Genomic DNA, 26461 nt, shown 5'->3' with positions numbered 1-26461 from the left:
CGGATTTTTTATTTGTTTCTTTGTTTAACTTTTTATTTTGAGAAATTGCCCACACTAGCCTTGAACCTAAACCGTAGTAGCCCAGACAGGTCTTGAATTTCAGGCCCTCCTGCTTTAGCCTCTTGAATCGGGGGGATGACTGGCCTGTATCACTAAAGACGGTTTTGAAAAAAATCAGAATCTTCACTATTAGAGGCCCCCAGGAAATGGGTTGCCTTCAAGAAGTCATGTGGGAAAGGGCTCTGAGAAACCCCTGAGATGGAGGAAAGGAATCTGTGTAAAAAGGGAAGGAAATGACATCCTTCTGGGATTGAAAAGCAAGCATCATAGCAGAGAGGAGAGGGCAAAGGACAGGGACAGCAACGGGGTGCAAAATCGTGTCTGCCGCATCTCACGCTGGTCAGCAGAAGGGAGCCAAGCAGTCTCTTTAGGGTCATGTTTCCAAATCTTTGCAGCGTGAAGCAAAGGATGGACAAGTATGAGAACTGGAAGAGAATTTTCAAAATCAGAACATAAATGGTTTGGGTCTGGAAACGGATGAGAAGGGGATGGGGGCGGAATCTTGTCAGAAAGTATTCACTCTGGTCATGCGCACACGCTGGTGTGGCTGGACCCTCCCAGCTTGAGGTTGCTTAGAAAGAGGTAGAAGTTCTTCCCTCGCCGAGAAACGACAGACTTCTTCTATCAACTGGAAAAAGTAAGTAGCCATTAATGTGTAGCACGCTGGTACAAACAACCCATGTGGAAATTGCTGAGTTTCAGGGCTTCCTCGCTGAGCAGCACCCCTGCACGCCGCTCTTCAGCTGAAACCTATGAAAAAATACTGGAAATCGTTGAAATCCACGTTCAGTCTGACTGTCCAGTCTCACTCCTACCGTATCCCATAGAAGACAAATCTTCCTACAGAAAATCTGAGATTGCCTAAGCACACTAAATACAGAGTTGTTTTTTTGTTGTTGTTTTCTTGTTTCTTAATAGGAAGGACAGATGCACGGCAGTTTGAAGGACTTACCATCCAGTAAAGCTTCACGACATACTTCCCGTAGCTGTTAAACAAAGGCATGTGGCCCTTCACGGCCTTGCAGAGAGAGTATATGTGTTCCCAGGGCTTCCAGAGCAGCGTAGGAAGCTCTCCTGAATTTCCTTTATTGTAATTGTGCAGAATCCCTCCATTGAAGATCTTCCACACGGCGTAGATTTCACTGATAATCCACCTCATAAGCTGAACACAAAACAACAAAAGCTACTACTATTGATAGGTTGGTTTTTAAATAGTGAGTAATGAAGTTTTAAGTGAAATATGACAAAAATATGTATCTAAGAGTAATAATTTTGCATTCAACATATATATCATTTTGATTTCTGAGCTACAGAAAAATATATCTTGATTCTGTTTCCATGAGATAGAGCAGCAATAGAAATTAAAAGGCCTAAAATGGCTAACATGACATTGACCTTAAGTTAGCAGAGTGTATATATATATATATATATATATATACACAAACATTTATACAGTGTATATATGCATTGAATCACTAAAATTACATTCTATAAATTCATAAATACATGCAATTTTTAATTGACAGCTATACTTCAAAGAAATTGGAAAAATAAAATATAAAAACCCCACGAAATTTGTGACTTAAACCTGGGCAAGAGGGAGTTGCCAATGGCTGCCCAGGAAGTTTTTATGTAGATAGGCCTGGGAGACATTCCTCAATGGAGCTGTGGGCCCTGTGGCCCCACCTACCTCGCTGCAGAGCAAATGTTCATTTGGTGAAAACAAGTCAAACGTCATTTCATTTTTCACAACTACAGGAAGCTGAAATTAAAAATGTAGACATAGATATTTATTTAGTTTTTTTTTAAGTAAAAGAAACCTAACTTATTCAAATACAGTTTTGTGGGTGACATAGTCTTCTCCAGGGAAGAGCACACAAATTGCTAATCTAACACCAAAAGTCCAGAATGATAAAAATCTACTCCAGAACGTTCCAGATCGCCACACTTTATTAAGCCAAGAGCAAATACACTGAGTCCTCTATCAGACTGACTCAGAGCCGGCTAATGCCTGGAAAGGCTCTCCCAGGGAGACAGGCAAGGTAGGGCCTTTAAAGTCAAAGGCTGAGATTCCGTCACAGCAGGTGCACAGCCTTTACAATAAAAACCCTTGCTCTTGGCAAGCAGCACACAAGGCCATTCCTCCAGAGGAATCAAATTATTTGTCTGAGCATCAGGACCCTTCTCAGCAGGAAAGGGGACCCCTTTTGGTGTGTGGAAAAAAACCCTGAAACCGAGAGTGCTGACCGAACATTTGTTTACAGGCAACTGTGGCTCCCGAGGGGAGGAATTTGAGTTATGGCAGACTGACCTTTCTTTAAACAATTTCACTGAAAAGCATACATAAGAGCAGCATTATACAGACTCGGCAGGCTATTTAGGAATAAGCAAGTACATACACATGCATATATGCATAGAACAGCAACTATTAAAAAGAGAGGTGCGTGGAAGTATTTGGTGAAAGGAAATGGAAGAGTGAAATGCTGCAATTTTAAAAAGAAAAGGAAAAAAATGAGATTAGCTTCATGAAACAGTTGGAGGGAAGGAAGGTGTCATAGACCAAATCTTATATAAGAATGTCACTATTTTATGGAATTGTTTTTGTTTGCTTTAACCTTACTTATGAGCATATGTAATGATTCTTATTGTGAATCTATACATGAAATCTTGAAGCCCCTATTCTAGGTATATTTATAGTTAGATTTTCGTTTCTGGAAGCTCCAGGCTCCACTCTAGGATGATCCATCAAGAGCGGAACCTTTGTGGAGTAGCGATAGCCGTGCGCAGGCTGATGGCCTGCCATGATGCCTAGAGATAGAGAGTTTCACAGGGAAGACTGAATTGATTTTTAGTACAGATGTAACTCAGACCCACTGCCTATTAAAAAGTAGAGGAAATTGTTCTTAAAACATTTATTTATTCAATTTATAAAACCATTTTTACATGGACCATCTATGATGAATTTACAGTGAACAGAATAAGATTATTAAAATACCTATCAATGTCAAATGCATTATGTGAATGGCAGAAAATTTATATTCATGTCAATATTACTCGAAATTAAAATTGATTTAGAAGCATGTTTCATGCATAATGGATTTATTTGAAATGTCTTACAAGGAAGCATTCAAAAGACCCTGTGGTTTTAGTGAATCACTTTGGATGTAGATACAGCTTTGTTTTGAGTCAGTAAGAGGACTGACTTACATTTGCCTGCATTAGCACCAGCACTGATGAAGGCTAACTACATTGTGTGCAAACAGACTCAAAAGACTACAAATGCATACAAGAATCGGCTCCATTATAAGCTGTTTGACTGGTACTAATTAATTTGCCCTACTGGTGTCCCATGCATTCACTGAAAACAGTAAGATATTCAGCAAGGGAAAAAACATTAAAGATAATTAAAACCCTGCAGACAAGAAATACACTCAAATTAATGTGGCTATTAACGTGTTAGACCAAAGCGTATAGAGTTCTGAAGTGTGTGAGAGCTGTTTGAAACGAAGGTGTCTCCGCAAATGTATGATTCAACTGACTGAGCATGGAGCCTGGAAACAGAGACAGGCTTTAGAAGATGCTTGGAGGATTCCTGGAAGATGGAAACCCATGTGCAAATCTCTTGGACTGGAAAATTAATTCTAATAAACACTGGAGGAAAGAGACCTTCACGCCCCTGGGATTTCACACTGAGATGCGGAGTGGAACAAATCAGCTAGTCAGAAATAACAAATAACATGTTTGGCTACAATTTGACATTTTAGATAGAAATAGAAAAATGAAGCCTATAGACCAAAACATAATAATCTCTTTCAAATCTATACAAGAATGTGCATGTCCATGTATGTGTGCTGCAACACCTGGGTAGGATGTGTGGAGAGAAGAGAGCCCTCAGTCACTTTCTGAGTTTTGAGTCAGAGTTTTACCTTTAGCTGAAATGCACTTATTCAGCTAGGCTGGTTGGCGAGTGAGCCTCAGAGATTAGCCTGTGTCTCCCTCTTCAGTGCTGTGTTTACAAGCTGATGCTGCCACATCTGGCTTTTTAAAATAGGTTCTGGGGACTGAACCCATACCTTTATGCTTGCACAGAATGCATCTCACCAGTCGAGCCATCTCCATAGTCCCAACAACAAAGGAACTATTAAAATATACTGGCAAATAATAATTTCCAAGTTAGACGCTAAAAAGCAATTACTATTTTTGCTGTAAATCACAGGAGAAACACTGTAAATTACTTGAAGAATGCAAACTTTGATCACTAAGATATTCTATCCTTGTAGGTAGTAGGCATTTCATTCAATAGTGAAGAACAATTCTTACTCGGCTGAATATAAAATCTTGTGGACGTTTCCAGGAAAAGACTTTCAAGGATGGTGGTAATTCAATCTTTCCTTCAGGGTCTTCAAAACAGTGCTAAATGAAAAAAAAAATTAAATTGAACTTTTTAATGTGGCTTTATTATAAGAAAAATTCTATCTTAATAAAGACCAACTAATACAAATGTTAGATCAATATAGAATTTGTTTTTTAATGTGTGCCTGTTTGACTTCAGAAAGGCCTTGTGAAATATTTAAATACCGAAACTCAAACTGGCCAGGGAAGCAAATAGGCTACCTGCAGCTGTTTACCTCCTAGTTCTCAAATCAAACCCACGAGTCTCAGTGCCAGCTGTGCAGCAGACCACCTGCTGTGGCCGCTGTCCATCTTTGTCTCTATTCCCAGGGCACTAAATAGATCCTTGTGGAATGCCCTGCTTTACTCCATCTTGTGGACACCTGTGGACTCCTTAGCGCCTCCTCCTAGACCATCCCCATTCCTAAGTGTCCGCTCCCTATTCTAGACACACATTTTACCCCCAGTAGTCACACTTATCAAAACCCCAGAAGAATTTCCTGCCATTCAACACTCTTCTAAGAACCAGAGAGGGCCTTTTCTGCATCTAATGGTTGCTGTCTTTGTTATCACTTTAATGTGCAGATTAGCAATGTGTTAGGCAATGCATTCTTGGCGCCATACATAAAATGACTGTACGTTTCATATTCAAAGGGCCTGTGAACCATTTGAGTTCAAATGAAGACCAACTATTATAATGATTAGCAGCAATTTAAAACATGTGGGGATCTGGTGCTTGCTTGTGTGTGGATGCCTGTCTCTGTTAAGTGTCTTTCAGATTTTACAGCAGTGGGCAAGATTGGGTAAATCTGCAGTTAAGCAATGGAGTTGCAAAGCAACCTGATGAGTCAATCCAAAGTGTTCAGGGAACTTAAAAAAAAAAAAAGCCTTTGGGAGCTTAGAGTATCTTTATCCTGTGATGGTGAAAACTACCTTGCAGATCAGATTTTAGGATATATATGTGTTATTCAGATAAAAACATATCTGTGTGAAAAGATGGGAGAAAAACAGAGAGACTGGAACAGTAGCCAAGTGTCTGTTTCATTTTGTAGCATCTCATGTTAGTCAAAGGCTGAACACTGGATTCAAAAGCAAATACCATGAGATTTTTGCTAAGGAGGAAAATACTGGGTTCTCTGATGTCCAAAACCAGTTGCTCACTTATCTCATATATATTTTTAAACATTTTCTTTTTTATATTTATTTATTATGTATACAATATTCTGTCTGCATCCATGCCTGAAGGCCAGAAGAGGGCACCAGACTTCATTACAGATGGTTGTGAGTCACCCTGTGGTTGCTGGGAATTGAACTCAGGACCTTTGGAAGAGCAGGCAATGCTCTTAACCTCTGAGCCATCTCTCCAGCCCCTCACTTATCTCATTTTTTCTCATCCTTCACAAGAACTCCATTCTATTTCTTCCCACCCATTTTCCCAGAATAAAGGCTTGGGAAATCAAAGTGGGGGAAGGGATCAGAATGAAGAGAAAAGCTTTCCCTTTGGGATGGAGATGGGAGAGAAAGAGGAAGGCAAACTCACGTTGGCAGGTGTACCCCATTTTTAATGAGCTAGGGTGCAGCTCAGGGGCAGAACTTGTATAGCATGTGCAAGACCCTGGCCTCCCTCTCGAGCATGTGCAAAACACAGCATGAGAAGTCACACCCACCCATCTGCAAGCCTCAGTCACGACTACTTACAAAGATGGGACTCTTGCCAGTCTTGTCTTTCTCCTTCCCTCCTTTGCCTGCATCCCACTTTTCCGCATTTATGTCTGCCTCGCTCCACTCTGGCCAGATGGGGAACTTCCCCTTCTTCTGTTCAACAGAGCCTGGTGGCACATTGCTGCCAAAAGGGTAGAAACTTGAGAGAGTAAGGGTTGAAGAGTCTTAATTAAAATCTCTAACATAAAATAGTAAGTTAATTGCATTTCATAAATTAAACGATCTTGTCAGTAAAGTGTACTGCACAGATTTGCCAGTCAGACACTATCAACAGGCAACAATTCTAGAGACAGAAAGGACCCCAAAAGAGGTTAGTTCACAAGCAAATTTTAAACATTTGTCTCTACTGACTAATACAGAAGACTCAATACTGGTGTATATAGAGCACTATCAAGCTTCATATGGACATACTATAACTTAAATATAATTTATGATATAGGAGAATTTCTTACAAAAGTAGCAGATTTTGGAATGCCCCACAATATGATTTTGGTTTCTCAATATGTAAAAGTACTAAGTGATCATTATTTTGATTTTCAAAAAACTTGTTAAATAAGAACTTCCCTTAAACACCACATTGTTTAACACCATCAGAGCAATGTGAAAATTGCAATTTTTCGTTAAAAATAAAATCACTATACATATTTTCACTCTATTCTTATCTAAGTCCTGTGTTCATAATTGCTTATATATTTTTGTTTACCCATTATTTCAATGAATTCATAATATCTAGTTTCTATTATATGTTTCATTTAACTCAGCATCAATAATTTCAAATTTCAAATTTGTGGATTTTGGTTTTAAGGCTTCTTTTATTTGTTTGTTTATTTTTGTTTTTCAAGACAGGGTTTCTCTGTAGCTTTGGAGCCTGTCCTGGAACTAGCTCTTGTAGACCAGGCTGGCCTCGAACTCACAGAGATCCGCCTGTCTCTGCCTCCTAAGTGCTGATGGTCACTGGGGTAGTCTGGACCTCACACTTTATCGACTTGGGAGCTCTGGCTCCTTGGTAAATATTTTCTGTGTGCATTGCTGCCTTGGTAGTTCTTTCAACCAACTGATGGAGCTTGTGCTAAAGTCAACCTTCTTCCTCAGGAGAACTGGGAGCCTGGGTTGGCCTCTGCCAAAGATATTCCAACAAAGGTTTGCAGAACTGTGCTTTTACCTGAACCCTCTGCAAAGCAATAGTACAGATTCAAGCCTGGTCATTTCTTTAACAGACAAGGTAGAGGAAATGCTTCAAAAACATTATATTCTGAGGACAGCTAAATTTTGCCTGGATAGTTACATGTCCCTTCCCACAACAACCGTGAGCCAGTGACATGACTAACTCCATGCAGAAGTTCCCGTTACAGTGCTCAAGGGTTAGGTCAGTTTCCTCATGCCCGCCTGCCTGGAGCTGCAACAGTTCGCACTTCCGGTTGAGGAGCTTGACTTTTTGCTGTGCTGTGTTGCAGCAATCTCTGCTAGGGTCTCCTTTTATGGTTGCTGCCAGAGGCTGAGAAAACTCATTTGTGCTAAGGACCTTTACTCACAAATGTAAAAGCAAAAGACAGAGTGTCATTGCCGAGTGTTGCTTGAGAAGACGCTGTCATCTTCAATTCCTCCTAATTCGGGTTTAGGAGCTTCCCATTCTTTATGCAGGTTCTCTGTTTTGTTTTTGTTTTAAATCTCACTCTGCTGCCCGGTTGGAAAATAGTCTTGGAACCTACCTATTTTTACAGCATATCCCTAGCAGCATGTTAGGGTACATAAGAGGTGAGGAAGCAGAATATGTTTTTAGGAAAAATAGAAAACTCCATCCTACTGATAGAGAAATCCAGGCAAAAGATAGATCTTTATACCATTATGTTCCCTCGGGTGCTGCCATAGCCTATGGGTTGAAAAGATGATGATTTTGTATCAAAAAGCAGGAATAAGGTTACCTCACTTAGAAGGTTAATAGTCTTGTTTGTTTTGGGAGACAGGGTCTCTCTGTGTAGTCCTGCCTGTCCTGAAACTCCCTCTGTCGACCACACTGACCTCAGACTCACAGAGATCCACCTGCCTCCACTGGCTTCAAGGTGTGTGCCACCATACCTGGTTCTGGAGTTAACAGTCTGAAAAACTATTATGAAAAAGAAGATTTCATTTTCTAAGAAATCAAGGCTCTTCTAATATTTGTTTCCTGTTTCAGTCGCCACACATAAGTCAACGCTTCCCCTTCGAGCTCTTAAGCTTTGTAACTAATTGACTGCCTTTCCTTAGAACACATCAAATATATTTCAATTACACTGAATATCACTTTAAAAGATTCCACTCAATGGTGCCAAGCTAGTCTACGGAATCACTTGTAGTGTTGGGCAAACATGACAAACACTGATCAAGTTCAGCCCAAGGTCAAATACACTGAGGACTTCAAACGCCCTGGTAAAGGCTGCTTATTAAATCCTAAGGACAGCCTGTGTGACTTTGAAGTTGGCTGGCAGGATCTAGCAGCTGCTTTAGTATAGATAGATCCATTTAAGAATTCAAAGGACATTGTGCCTGATCTCACCAATTCTGAGAACTAGATAATTTTTAAAGTGTGTCTTATACTTTAGATTCTTAACTGCATGATTGTTTTTCCAAAGTGAATGTCTGTGTACCATAAGCCTGGCGTCTGTGGAAGTCAGAAGAGGGCACTGGATCTCCTAGAACTGGAATTATAGTTGGTTGTGAGTCATGGTCCTCTGCAAGAGAAGCAAGTGCTCTTAATTAACCACTCCACAATAAAGGAAAGTTTAGGAACTTGTAAAATACATTGCGAAGTTTTAGAAAAGTCAAATCTGTAATACCAAAAACAAGACTTATCCACAGTTACTCTAGTATTACGCCTAAATACTAGTAGATGTCATCATATCATTAAAATCACAAACTGTATCAAAAATTCAATTATAGATGCATTTGATGGAAACATTTTTGGAAAACTTATTACAAGTCAATGGAGAAGATTTATACCATAAACTCTGGCTATTTCAAATGTTCAGAATAGGATACTAAAAATAATAAAAAATAAAAATAAATAAAAATAAAAACAATACAACAACAAAAGCCCAATAGATAACTGAGTGAAAAACTGGCTCCCATCGTAGAACTAGTAAACTATGAAAGAGAAGACAGCAGCAAGCACGAGGTTGCAGTGATGAGGATGGTTGGCGTACTGATTACACAAAGGGTGTGTTGCCATGAATTGTGGGATGAAACGGTGCAGTGCATACATCGTTACTAGGAAATGCATTCAAACAGCAGTACGTGGAGCTTGAAGATCTGGAAATCTAGCTACACCGTAAGTGTCAGGAAGTGAGAAGGAGGTCTCAAAAAGGAACAAATGGTGGAGTCGTTTGTAAGCTCCTAGCCTTGAACTAAACCTGGTATTGCACCCACTGTAGTTGATGGAATGACAGGCTGGGCAACTTGAATGGCAACAGACTTCCACTGGGGTATGACACCAGGGAGAGTATTTCCCATATGGCAGAGAACTTAAAATGCTAGCATTAAAATCTGGGAGGAGGTGGAGTTATGGTAAAACTTTAAAACATGGTAAAGGTGCCCATTTATCAGAAAGGACTGTTCTTGTGTTGGAACAAAGTGCTAGGGACCTCTGCTGGTTCATTGGCTATCTTGTAGCTCAATTGCAGCAAGGTTTTGGGTTTCTGAAGAGAGACTAGTGCTCAAGAGAAGAGGAACAATCTTCAGGTAGCTCCAAAGAGCAGCTATTTGCCAACAGGCTGGGTATTACTCAATATGGTAACGACAATCATGTCCTCTTGTGAAGGTGCACCAAGGGCTTTAGCAGTAGGGCCCTGAAGACTATAGCAACTGCATGGCAAGCAAAAAGTGCATGACCTCAGAATATCTACAAGAGATGAACAAAAACAACAGAGCAAAGGGCAAAATGCAAAGCCAGGAGCACTCAGCATCTCAAAAGAAAGGAATCAAACCTAGGGGAAGAGAAATAAGGCAATTTTATGTCTTTAAGATGACTGCAATTACCATTCTCAAAAGAGATAACAGAGGGGCTGTGAGATTAGAAAGGTTATTAGACAAAACTTCAGATGTGAACAGACATTAACTAATTTTAGTAGTAAAATTTAAGAAGATCAAGTAATTATTATAAAATAGCATAAAGAAGAGATAATCTACTGTTATAGGGAGCTATTAAAACATAGACTTTAAAAGATGGTTTAAATGTAGAAAAACCAAAAAATGTAAGGTAGACATGTTTACATGTTTATGTTTACAGACTAAATATAACACAAACATACTAAGATTTCTAGAAAGATGAGGTGGTTAGAATGTGGGAATGGGGATAAAGAGATTAGAATGTTGAAGAGATTCCTATGAAAAGATATTGAAATGAAAAATGGGTTTTCAAATTTAAGTTTAACCATTCTTTTAATGAATATAAGGTAAAAAGGTGGTAATCTAAGCCTGAGTATACCAAATGAAAATGCAGGTCAATCGTATATACAGATATATTACACATGCCTATTTATATAGCAGAAGGTCAAATTACTTGGAATGAAGATCTCAAACTCATAAGAATAGTAGGTATCAGAAAGTAATAAAGCATGATCTTCAAAATCAAAGTTAATCTATTGCCAGGGCTAAAGTCAATATCCAATTAAACTCTTATTTAAAAGATAAAAATGTTCATCTTCAACAAGATACAAAAATTTTCACATTGACTTTACCATAACAAATTCTTCACAAAACACACAGAAAACCTGAAAGATTTATCTCAGGAAAACAGAAAAAGAACACAGTACAAGGGTGGGCCTCAAACAGCAATGATAAGTAAGCAATATAACATACTAGTACAATTTTTTAAATGTCCAATAAATATATGGTAATAATGATAGAAAATGTCTTTGTGCTTCTAAAAGATATGATTATGTTATTAAAAATAGGGCAATTAACAAAAGCGATTCTGAGAGATGCAATTATTCTTATGTTTTTCTGTAGAAATAATGCTGAATAACTCTAGACCTTGGTAGAAAGTATTTGAGGTAAAACTGCGTGTGAAAAGAAATTAAGGATACTCTGCGAAATCAGACATAAAACAAAGAGCAGAAAGGCTAGATCTTATGTTAGTGAAGAATTAATTGGAAACTGCTATAGGAAGACAAGAAAACTGGAAATGCAGAATTCTTTTAATTGAGGCAAATAGCATATATCTTGGAAGTAAACATTTTAGAAAATATATAATTTCAGACTGGGTAAGCAAAACCCTCACTTAAGCTGTGGTTCACTTATTTCTAAATAACAGTGAACCTCGACTACTCCGTGCTGAGTGCCCAGCAGATAGGGAAGCGACAGCCACAATGAACAGAGCAAAACAGAGGCAGAGCCTGGGAAGTTTAAAACTGAAGAAAATTCCAAACTTCACAACTTCACTTCATGGTAGGAATTCTAGGTTTTCCTAGATCCATAATACACACACTTTTTAACTTAAAATTTTGATCATGTGTGTGTGTGTGTGTGTGTGTGTGTGGCATATACACATATACATGTGTGTGAACAGACATTAAACAATTTTAGTAGTAAAAATTTAAGAAGTTCAAGTAATTATTATATAATAGCATAGCATAAAGAATAGATAACCAACTGTTATGGGGGCTATTAGAACGTAGATTTTAAAAACTGGTATATATGTAGAAAGAAACAAAAAATGTGAAGCAGACATGTGAAGAGACTAAATATAACATATATATGTATATGTGTATATGTATGTATGTATGCGTGTGTGTATGTGTGTGTTTAGCCTGCAGGTATGTTTGCACACCACATGCATTCCTGGTGCCCACAACAGCCAGAAATGAAGTCGAGTCCCCTAGAACTAGAATTATAGACAGTTGTGAATTATCACATGAGTGCTGGGAATTGAACCTCCATCCTCTTGAAGAAAAATTAGTGCTCTTAACAGCTGAGCTATCTCTCCAGCCCAATAAAACATAACTTTTCACCTCGAGTATGTATTTGATTAGCAAGTTGTGTCTAATATGATGCATTTTTATCTACATAGTATTTTATTCAAATTTTCCTATATTTAGTAACTTAAATACTCTGCCTGACTTAAAATTGAGACAAGGTCAAAACTGTCTTTATATATGATTATATTAATTCATAAATTTATTAAAATATTTTCATATGACTATTATTAACAAAGTAACTCCAGGAGACATGAAAGCACTATTAACTCATACTTTGCAAAGACAATAAAGTGATTTAAATTACTTTTAGAGACAGGGCTGTCATGATAACGTTTCCATGGCTGCAGGTAATATGCTGTAATCATGTTCACATTCTCTATTACTCCTTCCTTTCTCCACCTACCCCATGCCATGGCAGAGCATGCCTGTTATCTCAGCACTGGGAAGCAGAGACAGGAAGATCCAGAATTTGAGTATAGCCTGGGGCACCACAAGATCTTATCTCTAATTAATTGATTGATTGATTAAAATCAATGAAATAGTTAAAAGTAAATATTAAGTCACTTAACAGGACTAATACAATATGAACTATACAGAGGCTTAAAAAACGACAGTAATTCAAAGATATGAGGGCTTTGGAGACTTTTAAGCACGGAAAAGCAAGCAGCTGATCTGGATGTCCAGGCACAGGCACAGTTGTGCATCTCTGCTTTGATGAGATTACTTTATGGAAGCTGACCATTCAGGAGATATTAAACTTTCAATAAAATGAGGTCCTGGAATTTTGCTATTGTTTTCTGAAAGCACGCTGTTCTTTCAGAAGCATGTTGGGGCATGATTTTACTTCTGGTGGGAGGCAGCTTACTTATGCCAAATGCAATCAGCATGCCTCCTTAAGTAGTGTCAGCTAATAATCACAGGGAACCTGAATATGAATAGAATTATACAATGGACTTAATTTGGTCTGGGGGTATTCTGAGTCACACTCTTGAGAAAATCAAATTCCTAAGGAAACAAATTGCAAAAAAAAAAATGTTTAGAATTTAAAAATAGTTGAAAAAGAAGAAACAAGTTGTTACATTGACCCTTTATTCACCTAGTTTTATTGAAAGCATTTAAATAGAAACTGATTTTAACAGTTTAACGTTTGTCTGTTTTGTTTTGTTTTGTTTTAACACAATAAGCTTGAGTGAATAGAAAGATTAACAAAATCTAGTTTCTAGTCTCGAATTAATGAGGACCAAGGCACACACTGCTGGACAAGAGCTGAGAAGGGTATAAGAAAGTTAGGGACAGAGTACTTTGCTAGCACAGAAGAGGAGAAAATTATATCCAAGTGAGTAGGATGGGAAGTAGGGTATATCCAGCTACTGCAGGAGAAGGCCTGGAGAAGTTAATAAAGTTGCATTTAATTGATGATCATTGGCTTAATGATCAATAGGAAGTAAAGTGAAGCTCCAACTAAAACTATTTAAGAATTACTTAATTTGGAGGTAGAAGAGAGAAAATAAGGCAGATGGGCAGATGGATTTCAGAAATGAAAAATGGAGACAAAACCAAGGGTGAGTACAGGTAAATAGCTCATCAGTGTCACCAGGTCCGGAGGACACTGGGGCTTGACTTATGGTCAATAATGCTGCAAAACAAGGAACTGAAGCATCAGGACATTGACCACTGGTCAGGACGGAACCTGAGTCATCTATCTGGCTCTGGAAGGAGACTTGGTAACCCAGAGTAACTACAAGGTCATACATAACCATGTAAGTCTGACTCTGAGAGTTTTAAGCCTTATAATGACTTGACAGCAGGACGGTGAGAAAGCAAAAGGACATCTCATTGCTCCTTACTTTAAGAGACAATCCAATAAAGCTGTCAGTTACCTGGATAGAACAATCTCCCAGGAAAAGCCTCCTGTTCTAGAGATCCCTTCTCCTTTCAAGAACTGGGCAATGAAACTAGGATCCTCACTTGAGCTAGGCAAGCACTGTACCATCAAGATATAACCCCAGCCCTTGTTTTAGTGATTTTACAAAGTAACATATAGCCAGTCTAAAATGCACATGTAAACAGTAGTCTCCTGGGCCACTGTAGAGTAAACACCCTACCCTGCTCTGTCAGAAGCCCTGCCTGCCTTTTACTCTGTATTCTGCTTGTCCCAGGTAATTTTTTGTTAAGTTCCTTTTAAAAAAAAATATGTATGGGTGTTTTGCCCAAGCGTATGCTTGTACACCACTTGAGGAAGCATGATCCCCTGGGACTGGAGATACAGATGGTTGTGAGCTGCCATGTGGGTGACGGTATTTGAACTATGGTCCTCTGAAAGATGAGCCAATGCTCTTCATTGCTTAGCCATCTCTCCAGCCCCTCATCTGAACTCTTCTGATGAAGGTCATAAGGTCTGAGAAGGCAACGACAGAGATCTTCAATGCTGCTTTAAAAAAATAAAACAAAAACGAAAAGAAACAAAAAAGCTTTCACCTCAAAATGGGTAAGAGATATTTCTCTGGAGTCAAATGTGAATGATCACGAACTAGAAACATGGGTTAGGTGACAAATACATTTGTAAGTACATCAGGGAGGCAGAGAACAGCAAAGTGGGGAAATCTCCGTTCTAATGTTGCAAATGCTGTCAGACAGCATTCTTCAATTTTGAGTGGTAAACGTTAGCGGTCTGGTAAAGCATTTCACACAGTAGTCACAAGGATGTTAGATCAGACACGAATGGACATTAAGGAGTTAAGATAGTAGCCAGATAGTTTGACTCAGGATCTGCGCTACTCCATCCTCTTCACAATCACTGAGGCGCTCAACTAACATTCACAGAGTGACGAGTGTATGCAGGACTTCTTTCAGGAACTTTAGTTCACATCAGTATAGTGGCCTGTGTCCCCCATCCCCACCCCTCTTTGATATGGGAAGGAATCAGGCAAGCCATTTTAGTTACAGTTTCTATTGCTGTGAAGAGACACTGTAGCGTGACCACAGCAGCTCTTATAGAGGAAAATATTTAATTGGGGGTGGCCTGATCATAAACGAGACCTCCACAGTGACATCCTTTCTCCAACAAGACCACACCTACTCCAACAAGGCCACACTTCCTAATAGTGCCACTCCCTTTGGGGGCCATTTTCTTTCAAACCACCATACCATCATCTGGCTGCTGCTGCTCTGACCACACCTCAAGTACATAGGCAACTACAATCCATCATTAACAATTGCCAGTATTAGGATGGACCACCCCTACTTTCCACAGCAATGTTCATATTTATTTATTAAGACTAAATATAACAGTATGTAAAATGCCAAGATAGTGTTCATAATGACTGTACCCCAAATCCAGGGATGGATAAAACAAGTCCATAGTACTGAAAGGCTCCTATATGCACAGGCTCAAACTAAGCCCATTAATACAGCTCTAAGTATATTCCCCGTAATCTTACTCTTTCTGTATATTACAAATGAGGTTCATATTTTCCCTAAATCTAGACCCAGTGACATAGTGGTGTCACAAACTGCTCCTCAATACATCTGCAGTTTTCATTTCAAGAGTTTGCAGAAAAGACTGTTGCCAGTTTATGCTTTGATTCTTATCTTTACCTTAACTTCACCTAGCTACGTTTATGAACTACATTTTAGTTCATAGATGGAGCAAAAATTTGATTCAATATTTCATCATTCTATTTTCTCTCCTTTCCCCTTATAGCCACAAAATGTTGATGACCTAGAATCTCTGTTGTTAATAACTGATGGAGACATGTGCTCCTCAGCAGACTCAATCCATAGCCCCCCTGCAGACTCCCTACCACCTACAAAGGGGGTCCTTTGCCATAGTTCCACTTACAAACATGTTCAACAAGCAACTCTGTGTTGACCCTGGTCTTTCAGTCTAAAAAAAAAAAAAAATCTGTGGATGGAAGTTGGTACCCTCGGCTGGAGACAAAGGGCTGAAGAAATAGGAACAGAAAAGACATATTGATCTTTGAGGGCTGAAGTAATGTGTGAAGTGATAATTCATCAGCACAGAGAAACAGAATAAAAAGAACCTAATATTTGTACTTCAGTATTCACTGTGACACAATTAAAATCATATCCAATATTTCTTTAATTTGGGAGAACGTAGTCTGTTTGGATGCTCACCTTCCTAGAACTGGATGGGGGGGTGGACCTTGGACCCTGACTGCTCTTTGGACTGGAAGGGGGAGGGGGAGGGGGAATAGAGGGAGGGAGAAGGAAATCTGGGGAGGGGAGGAGGTGAAAATTTTTAATATTAATAATAATCCTGAAAAAATGTACTATGTATTAATTTAACCACATAAATTAGAATGGCTCTTGCCTCAGATTCTTGAATTACCTTGAACCCACCCTGAGAAGGACTACAGACAGCCTCAGGATCCCTTTATTTCAAAATAAAATTTCAAAACACCTACTTGTGTCCTTCTTCCCATGTGGACTTCCTGGGGGTTAAAGCAAGCACAATGAGTCACCCTTCCACTTATCCTCCATGCCACACAAAGGTGAATTTTAATCTATCTTGGATATGGTTTTCAATCAATTTCACCTCACATTATGTGGCAGAATAAGTATACAGACCATTTAAATTAATTCCATCATTTAAATAATCTCTGGCCTAGAAACGTCAAAGTAGCATGGACGTCAACAGGATGTTGTTAAAAATTACTTTTGGTGAAGCCACTGTTTATGCCACTGGAAGCCTTACCAACAATGACACAGTGCCAAGGCATAAACTCGATCGTGTTTCAGGTAAGAGGAGGAGCAGAGTCCATGAGCATCTATCTTCTTTTAAATCTTTTGATTTAATAGATTTTTTAGAACTTTTTATCATTCAGTAAAACTTTATCAGACATTGGTTACCCTAGTGAGCAGCTGTGGCCCCTGTCTCCAGACTAAAACTAAATTTTAGGGTAAAAGTGATGCTGTGCATGATGGCTCTAGGGGCTGGGATAGCTGTTTGAGTCCCTAGTATCCACATAGAGCCAGCTGCAGTAATACACATCTGTAATCTCAGAGTGGGTACAGTAAGATTGGACTGTAAAGACAAGGGGAAGCTTGTCAGCCAATTAGCTCCCAATGTGGTGTTAAACATAAGATGGTCACAAAAAAGGTGGAAGCTACATATAGACACCCAAAGTTGTCCTCTGACCTTCAGATGCACATCATGCCACAAGCATGTCTACACACACACATACACACACACACACACACACACACACACACACACACACAATGACTTTAAAAAGAATGAGTGATTTCAACAGCAAATCAAGTCTCAGCCATAACACTTAAACCAAGTCAAATCGGAGAGAATTACTACAGAAATCTTCAAGTGAAGGTTTCAGATGAAGAACTAAAGGCAGAGCCTGTTACGGCTGAAAGACAGTCTTACCCTCATTAAGCGGGACTCTTTGCCTGAGCAAGACTTTATATTTTAAAATACGCAATGGACACTTACATAACGTCATAATCTTTGCCAAGTGTTACCCAGGGGGAGGGGTTCTTGTAACCTGAGATGGGCCTCTGCCCTCTGGCTCTCATGTTCTCACCCTCTCTGATTCAGAGGGTTTTATGACCCAGCTATAAGACTTGTTTCCACTTCAACTCACTTAAATTATACCCTCTTTTTATTACGACACACTATGTCAGGCCCTGAGGAAATATGAAATAAATTAGACCTATAATTCTTTAACCCTTCCCTTTTAGGGCACCAGACTTTCAGGGCCTGTACACCATCACTGTGTATACTGCCACGGAGGAAGGCAGCCATTGCTTTTCCCATCGTTACTTCTCAGATCTCGGCAACCACCGCCCTGTGTTCCTCATGCTCTTCAGCAGGACAGAAGGAGGCATCCCACAAGCTCAAACCATGGCGCATTTTGTTCTACCTTGGACTGAAGTCCAGCATAAATTCCATGGACCTGTCAGACTGTGTTTCTGAAATCACTGTTCAGACATCTGAGCCATGTGTTCCCCACACGACTTTACACTTCTCTCTTTAACTTCCATCTCGTTCCACTACACACTCACCCAGGTGTGTCACGAGCTATACCTGTCAAGAGCCACAGACCCTCTGCACGGGCGGTCTAGATGACCTCTTGCACCCCAAACATCTGCCTCCCCAGCACTAGCTGTCTAAGGAGTGACTGTTGAGGGAAATGGTGAAAGACTAGCTCCAGAGGAGCAACTTCCTCTTTAACACACACAGCCTCATTCTAGGAGTCTCATGATTTCGCTAATCTAACCTCATGCTGACACATGACTTCTTTGCTACCCACCAAGTCCTCAGGGAAATTAAAACATGATTGTAGATTTTCCGGTGGCTTCTCTCATGAACTGTATTTCCACCCAAGCCACATTATAACTCCTTTGATGGAATTACCTTGATGCACAATTCTTTATCTTTTGTGGATTTCCAATGACGTCAGTAGGAGGCACGCTCGTTAAATAGTTAGAAAAATGAAGAATTCGAATTTCCCCCTGGGTGTATTTCTATCCGTGACGCTAGATAGCATCTTAAGTTTGTTAAATGTTTGCAGTTGTTGGGTTCTACAAAGGTCAATTATAGAAATCCACAAAGCCCCCCTCTAGTCCTTCCTTTACTTCTCCACCTTTGCTCCTCTGGCCTCTCCCTTTGGTGTGGACTATGGGGAAGGAGCTAAGTAATATGATAAGTGCTGATATTCACCAGGAGCCATAAACGAGCCTCCTCCTGTGGCTCATTCTCTGCAGTGGGTGGGACTGTCCTGATCTGTCTAAACAGAGGAACATACTCCACCGCCCACTGCTGCACAGCTGCTTGCAATCAGCTCTTTTTTCTCTTTTTCAGATAACCAAGAACTCAATTTAATACTCAGCAAGAAATGTATTATTCTATTTTATATTGCTCTCATAATACCATTAAAATTAACTTTTAAAATAATCCCATTTTTCACATATGGACAGATACATTAACCTTTTCTGAAAGTCCTATAAAGTTAAAATGGGTGCTGTGGTCATTAGGACATAATTAGCATGGAGATGAGTTATGTGTTTACCAATCTGAGAGAGGTATGATGACAAGTTATCACCATTACAAATCTAGAAGGCGTTATAATTTCTGTAACTTGAATAAATTTCTTGCAGTGTTTTTAATCATAGTTTGATTGGAGGTAGTAGCAAATTTGGTGACGACTGATACCAAATTGTACCCCATCCCCCTTGTGGACTACCCTGTCAAGTTTGGAATATTTAAGTGTGCCCAAATGTACATTAATGATAATAATGGCTTTGAGGGCCGCATGTATGTAGGTATGCATGTAGAGGCCAGAAGGGGACATCAGCTATCCCACACTGTGACTCATCTACCATAATCCCTGCAGAGAGACTTTCACATCAAACTGGGAACTGGGATGATGGGTAGGAAGCCCCGGGTAACTATTTGCTTCTATCCCAACCCCGGGAGTTACAGACCCCTGCTTGTGATGCCACTTCCAGGTTTTAATTTGTGTGTGTGTAGCGTGTGTGTGCGCGCACACACACGCCCACGCATACACTCTGAGAGTCATACTTGTGCCTTTATGCTTACACAGCATACATTCTTACCCACTGAGCCATCCCTACAGCCTTCTAATTACTTCCAATGCATTTTTTTTTTGCCTTATAATTGGTACTTCCAAGAAGGTCAAATCCCTCATCTCATGAGTGCTTGTACAAGTCTGTAATGGGTAGAAGAATCTTTGTGGTATCATTCAATTATCAAATCAACTCAGTCAAATGTGTTTATGATTTTTAATTACCGCTGTATAATGTTACAGAAGACACATTATTCACATCCCGGAATGCTGAAGTCCTTCTCGCCAGTGGAATGCGTTTAGAATGTGATACCTTTGGCAGACTATTAGGTCATAAAGGCAAAGCCTTCATGATGGGACTAGAGTCTTTCGAAGAGGAAAAGGATTGGTCCTCATCTTCTCTACCAAGTCAAAGTGCAGAAAGAGCTAGGGACCTGTGAGCCAGGCCTTGGCCATGCCTATCCCTTGGTCTTGCACTTCTAGTACCTGCAGTTCCTGGACTATGCATTCTATTGACTTCTTAGAATTGGTTAAGGTACTGAAACAGTGATTCCTACAGGTTATGTTAATGTTCATTATCTTAAATGGTAATGGAAAAGTCACATAAGTCAAGACTTTTAAGTATTTTTACTATATCCCCATACTTATTTTGGAGTTAAAAAAATCACAAAGCTACACAATGAAACCCCGTCTCAAAAAACCAAAATTAAAAAAATAAATAAATAAATCTAATATAACAATAGAGGGGCAAAGCAATCGTACTTTGATGAACCTCATTTAAAAAGAAAAGCAACCATTTGAATGCAAAATGTTTGTCCATCATCATAAATGACCCATTTCCAGTGTGAACCCTAAAAAGATTTCATATGGTCTGAGTGAGAAAGTGCGCACAATAGAACCAACCACTAACTGAACGCACAAACAGAGATGGGTCAGTTTTAACCTCTCATTTTGCACAATGCCAACAAAAGATTAAAGTAGGGAATGTAAGGAGAAATGAACTTTAATCAAATCCAGAAGAAGTGAAAACTGAGGTAGGGAACCAAACTAAGAGATCATTTACCACGCACACAGTAAAAACTTATTAGGTGTTGGTGACCCTTGTAAGCAAAAGTCAGATATGGCCCCTGCCTCGGGACTGATACATAATTTTAAGGTAAGGTAGATGCCATGGATGACAACTTCAGGGGGTGAGGGATGAAATGGATGCTTTCAAGGTTCTGATAGTTTTTTCTTATTCCTTTATCCTGGATTATGGGAGAGTCGATTGATTTTATTAGCTATGTAACCATGGCAGAGGTAAAATGACGTCAAGTTCTCTAACTTTCTCCCATGGTACTACAAAACACAACCACACCAGAGTCTAGCTGGACTTTGATCCCTAAGGCTTTGTGACTGCGTGACACTTTGTTCTGTGTCTGAGAGTCAGCCTTGCATTCACCATTGGTTCTTTGCCAAAACCTCATAGGAAGGACTTGATTTATCATCCACTTCACATTCCCTCATTTAATGCTACATCAAAATAATGATTTGATATCTAATGCTTAATCACCGGTAGTAAAACCTAGCTTTAAACTATTATGGTGTAAAAGTACTTGCCATTTTTTTTTCTGTTTTTATAAATCAAACATGCACTTGTATCAGCAGGATTTCAATTCAGATTATTTTGCAAGAATAATCTTGCAAAGAGCATATGTGAGATACATCATCTTTGCTAAAAGAAATTGTAGTTCTGGCAAAGGCATAGCCAGTATCTTACCATCCTGCTTTGTGGTGCAGCCATCACAGAACCTACCAGATCATGTCTTTTATACTCTCCAGACACTGAGGAAAACTAGCTGCCTTGTAGAAAAAAAAAAGTCATGTCTTTCACTTTCAGGATGTAATAAAATACTTGATGCTGATGATTTTCCCAGCTCCTAAATAGGTTTGAGCATATAACCATCTTTATTTGGGGAAGGAGCTTAAAATCCTTTTTCAAGCCTGGTAAAATCCATCACCACTATTGTTTTTTTCATTTAGTCCATTTAAGTAGTTTTACCAAGTGACCCTATTCTCTGTCTACATGGGCCAATGAGTCAATGTGGCTATCAGAGAGAGACATTCTTCTTGAACAGAGTCTGCAGGAATTAGCGTATGAATACTCACAGTGGTGAAACTAAATAGAAGTGATTTAATCTAAGAATCTGACCTATACTACTAATTACTTTTTTCATATAATTATATATACACCCACAAGAAGCATTTTTTAATACCTACTATGTAAGACCTAAGAATCATTTCAGGTACTAAGAATTTGACAATGTATAAAACTGAAAAAACAAAAACCCTGTCTTCAGAGAACTTATATTAGAAAGTACCTAAAATTACCCAGTATTGGGCAGACAAATGAAAAAAAAAATCAGTTAAAAAAAACTGTGAGGTGTGCGTGCTTGTGTGTTGTGTGTGTTTGTGTGTAACATGAAAAAAACAGCAGCAAAAATCAATGAAGAAAAAGCAGAATGGAAGACAGGAAGTATTGGGTATTTTGAGTTTTGCTTTAGTTTGGGCAGGGAAGTAGGGATACAATTTTAAAACAGGCAACTAAAAAAGAAGCTGAGAAAAAAATTACATTTAAATAACTTGTGAGGGAGATGGGGAAGGGATCTAATGGACATCTGGAGGAAAAAGACCTAGAGTATGGAGACTCTGGGGTGGGAACAAGCCCGAAGAGACCCTAGAAGTACAGGGTAGCTAGTATTCTAATGTGTCTGAGGGTAAGTGAACCAGTAAAGTAAAAGTCAGAGAGGCAGTGTGGGCCCGTTTCACCAGGCCCTTACGGGTCTTAGACTTCTAGAATGGAATATTAGGCAACAATGAAATGGCTCTATTCACAACCGGTACACAAAAGTAGAGCTATCCTGTAAAGATCACTTACATGTGTACCATCGGGTCTGAAATTTAAACGAAAGAAATGAATGGGTTATCTGCTGGGTATCTGGACGTTTGTTTATAAAAGAGGACAGAAGTAGAAGATCATAGAATCTCCACTCCGGACTGAGCCCAGGAGATGAATTCACAAGGAAAACAGTTCAAACAGGAGGGATCAGAGAGCAGAAGATGCAGGAGGTGTTTATTTTAGATAGGGAAACGTATGTAAGCAAGCGCTTATGTGTGAATCAGTTAAAAAAAAAAAATCTTGTGCTGCCCATCCCCCACAGGAACTGCATGAAGGACTGTTCAGGATTCCCCTGAAGTAGGGTTTGGTGTCTCGAAGCTGGAATGGCTTACAAATATAATATAATATAATAATATAATATAATATGTACTACAGAATATTTGGCTATATCCAAAGGGAAGGGAATACCAAAGAAAAATACTATGAATAGGGAGGTTAAGACACACTAGCAGGCCAAAACAAAAAGATCCCACGAGCCAGCCTACGTGCTCCTCCCCAGTAGGCATTAGGAACGCGACCTCACGCTCACGCTGTAGATTTTACTCTTTCACTTTTCTGAAGTCACTGCATGTTTAATTGCATCTGATTAAAAGTCTGGAAAGTTGGGCTACTGCAAAAGTAAAACTCTCACTTCCTCTCCTCCTCCCTCTCTTCCCTTTCTTTTCTGCCCCACCCCCACTCCCCACCCCCCCCCCACCCCCCCAGGCCTCTTTTCAAGTGGACTGGAGAAAGTCTTTCACTGGAGTCTTCCTAGATAAACCTTCTCTTTCAGAACTTCTAAGAGGCCTGCGACACTCAGGGTAGGAGGCGCTGGGAGAGTCACAGATCGAAACCTTTCCACCAGGAAAGCAGCCTCTCTGGAAAGGAAATGGCTCTAGAGTGAGAAGGATGAGGGAATGGGCATCTCCTAGACTGGTCCCGGGGAAGACAGACACAGGGCAAGCAGATCAATTCCTGATGTGGTAGTTTGCTCTGGAGCCAGTCCCAGCCCTGGGTGGGAGTGGTCCACGGGTAGGGAAGACACCGAGTGGAAGAAGTCCCTTACTCTTTAGATTTGTCAGATCCGTGCGCAGAGTTGATCCGATGCACTTCTTTTCTTTTAGCTTGTTTGGAGGCCATGCCGGAGGCTCACCCTGGCAGCCTCCAGCAGGGCCCACTGAGAGCGCTTGCGCCACTAGGCCCGCGAGGCTTCCCGCGTCTGCGGTTGCCAGGAGACGGAGACCGTAACCGAGTTCTGAGAACCGGAAGGCTCCTGCCAGGCCTGCTTGAGGGCGGAGGGCCGGCTCTGAGTGGAGACACAGTTTAAGACCTAGGAGTTGGTTTATTCGGGAGGAACTGTGATGTGGGCAGCCACTGACAGGCTCAAATGGCTGCTGAGAGGGGTTTCTTTGAAGCTTGCTATGCCTGGGTTTCAGACTCTGAACCTTAGACTCAAGTTTTTCACCTATGAGAATATAGATCTTATGGGTGTCCAACCCCGTGTTCTCTTAGCTGAAGAAAAGAGTTCCTTCATTAAATACTACCGAGTTTGCCAAAGGCTTAAAAAACGGTGGATCCAGAAGAGAATCCATTTGTGCAGTCGTGGAGATAAACAAGCAGCGTCCTGTCTGGCTAGGTGAAAGGATTAGTCCGGTTATGGAATGCAAAGGCGCTGAAAATGCTGGACAATAGGGATCTATTAAAGGTTGGGATTGGAGCTCAGCAGTCTGTGCAGTTAGGTTGCCTTGAGATTGGTTTTCTTTGTCCTTCCATTTGTTCATTTGCTAGCAGATGCTAACATTTACTCTGAGGATACAGTGGATGTGAAGTGTTCAATACAACATGCAAGACTCCTTATATGCTTTCTGGGAGAGGGTAGATAACTTGAATAAATGTGGCCAATCAGCTAAATATAGAGCCCGTGGATCCTATACTCAACTAAGAAATGCTTATACTGGAAAACCACCACTGACTGAGACAAAACATTATTTTTTCTATTTTTTTTAAAGATTTATTTATTATGTATACAACATTTTGCCTCCATGTATGCCTGCACGCCAGAAGAGGGTGCCAGATCTCATTACAGATGGTTTGTAAGCCACCATGTGGTTGCTGGGAATTGAACTCAGGTCCTCTGGAAGAGCAATCAGTGCTCTTAACCACTGAGCCATCTCTCCAGCCCCCAAAACATTTTTTTAGCCCATTGTAACTTCAAGACAAATTTGACCCATGGCCCTGAGGTTTAGAACATATAGGTGGCCTCTCCCGGTTATATGTATAAACCGGGGAGTACTAAGCATCTTTAAATAAAATAATCCCCTCTGCTCTTGGGAGTAAAAATATGCCAAGTCTACGATTAAGTTGAGAAAACTGCTTCCTCAAATCAAATCTTTCAACTCTGGCAAATGACTGCTCCACTCTCTCCATTCTGCAGAGCCTGTGTTGTCAGACTACTGCAATCTGAATACTGTTGAGAGCTACATCAATGACAATCAGAAAATGATTTCAGTACATTTTAATATAAATTCAAAGCCTAAAGTACTAAATTTATTACTGCAGAAGTATCCTCAAATCCTTCCTTTAAACTACATCTACAGACAATGGAAGTTCCATAGAGGGCCCTGCTTTGTTTGCCAAAGTTCTAGAATTTCCATAGAATTCCTCTAAATAAAAGTAGACTAAATAATGAGAAAACATATCAGTAATGAATTTTAATGAAGTAATAAGGTACATTTCCATAAGTTGGTACAACTGACCATGTGTGAAATAGTACAGTTCTGAGTAGCCAACCACACAGGTAGGTGAATTTAGTTTGGAGCCGGGGCAGTCCCTGACATCACTGTCCATGCCTGCGCATGCCAAGACCCCCAGAGAAGAAAGGCTCTGCAAATCCAAACAACTACATGCCAAACAAGTACAAAGAACTCCAGACCTAGAGGGACAAAGTGTCCTGCCAGGAATCACAATGCTGCACCCGATGGCGGCTAGATGGCAGGCATAGGAGTGCCCATTTAAGCTGAGCTTATTTCACAAAGAGCCTCCTTTCTGATAGATGTTTATCTGTCGTTAAGATAAAAACATGGGCGAAGTCATGGAACGAGAAGATCACACAGTAATTTTAAGAACCATGTGGTCCTAAGAAATTCTTAGGCTGGTGTTCCTTCTGTAATTATCATATTAAGAAGGCAACATGTGTAGATGGAATCTTTCTTCCGTATAAAGTCTTGAGCAAGTCACATAAGTAGCATGTTTGTTTCTCTAACCTTATAGTGACATGTAATAGGACATGGGAGGAGACTTGACCTTATGGATCTGCCTTTAAGGTAAATCTATATACTGTAATTATGATTGATGTCACTTTGGAATCATAAATGATATCAGTTATGACTTGCCGCATACCTACTACTATATTGAGAAAGTATGCCAGCTCCTTTAGAGACCACGCTGAATTTAAATACTGGCTCTTGTTCACTGAATGCTCAGAACTTCCATTTTCTTTATTTGTAAAATAAGGAAGAATAATACCACAAATGGACTTGACAGGTCATAAGCGCTCAGAGGAGGGTGATATTGCCACTTGTAAAGAAACTGCCGTGCAGAGGGGAAGCGGAACCCATGGTGGGCAGCCCAACAAGGCAGGCTACACCTCGGGCTGAGCTGCTCACTTCCTCTGGCTACCCGTTGGTCACATTTCTTGATCCAGGTGCTTGCCTTTGGTTTTACTTTAGGGAATTTCAAACTTACTTTCCATCAGATACCTTTAGAGACTGGGAAAGAAGAGCGTGGTATTACTATTGCTGCCATTATTGTTTCTGCAATTATTATTGCTATCACCACCATCATCTATACTATTA

At 39.9% G+C, this 26461-nt stretch overlaps 1 protein-coding gene across 11 annotated transcripts in view; it reads right to left on the bottom strand.

Moving 5' to 3' along the window:
- The window catches only part of Adgb (androglobin), a 105653-nt gene extending 81817 nt beyond the window's left edge, over nt 1-23836 (bottom strand). For 5 of the 11 annotated variants that reach the window (XM_048425165.3, XM_085688510.2, XM_048425167.3 and 2 more), the window contains exons 1-5: nt 23674-23835; nt 6151-6313; nt 4381-4473; nt 1751-1822; nt 1013-1222 (exon numbers count right to left, since the gene is read on the bottom strand). In XM_048425165.3, the coding sequence (XP_048281122.3) occupies nt 1013-1222; nt 1751-1822; nt 4381-4473; nt 6151-6313; nt 23674-23747 (612 nt within the window). In that variant the 5' untranslated portion in view covers nt 23748-23835. Of the gene's footprint in view, nt 1-1012; nt 1223-1750; nt 1823-4380; nt 4474-6150; nt 6314-23673 lie in introns of all 11 variants that reach the window. The other 6 variants (XM_048425172.3, XM_085688520.2, XM_085688521.2 and 3 more) reach the window with 3 other exon arrangements.
- Between the last annotated feature and the right edge of the window lie 2625 nt (nt 23837-26461).

The sequence above is a fragment of the Myodes glareolus genome, chromosome 1 (assembly GCF_982192425.1).
Source record: "Myodes glareolus chromosome 1, mMyoGla1.1, whole genome shotgun sequence".
NCBI classification, from domain to species: Eukaryota; Metazoa; Chordata; class Mammalia; order Rodentia; family Cricetidae; genus Myodes; species Myodes glareolus.
Note: the sequence above shows the minus strand (reverse complement) of the source record. Positions and strands in the feature narration are given on the sequence as shown.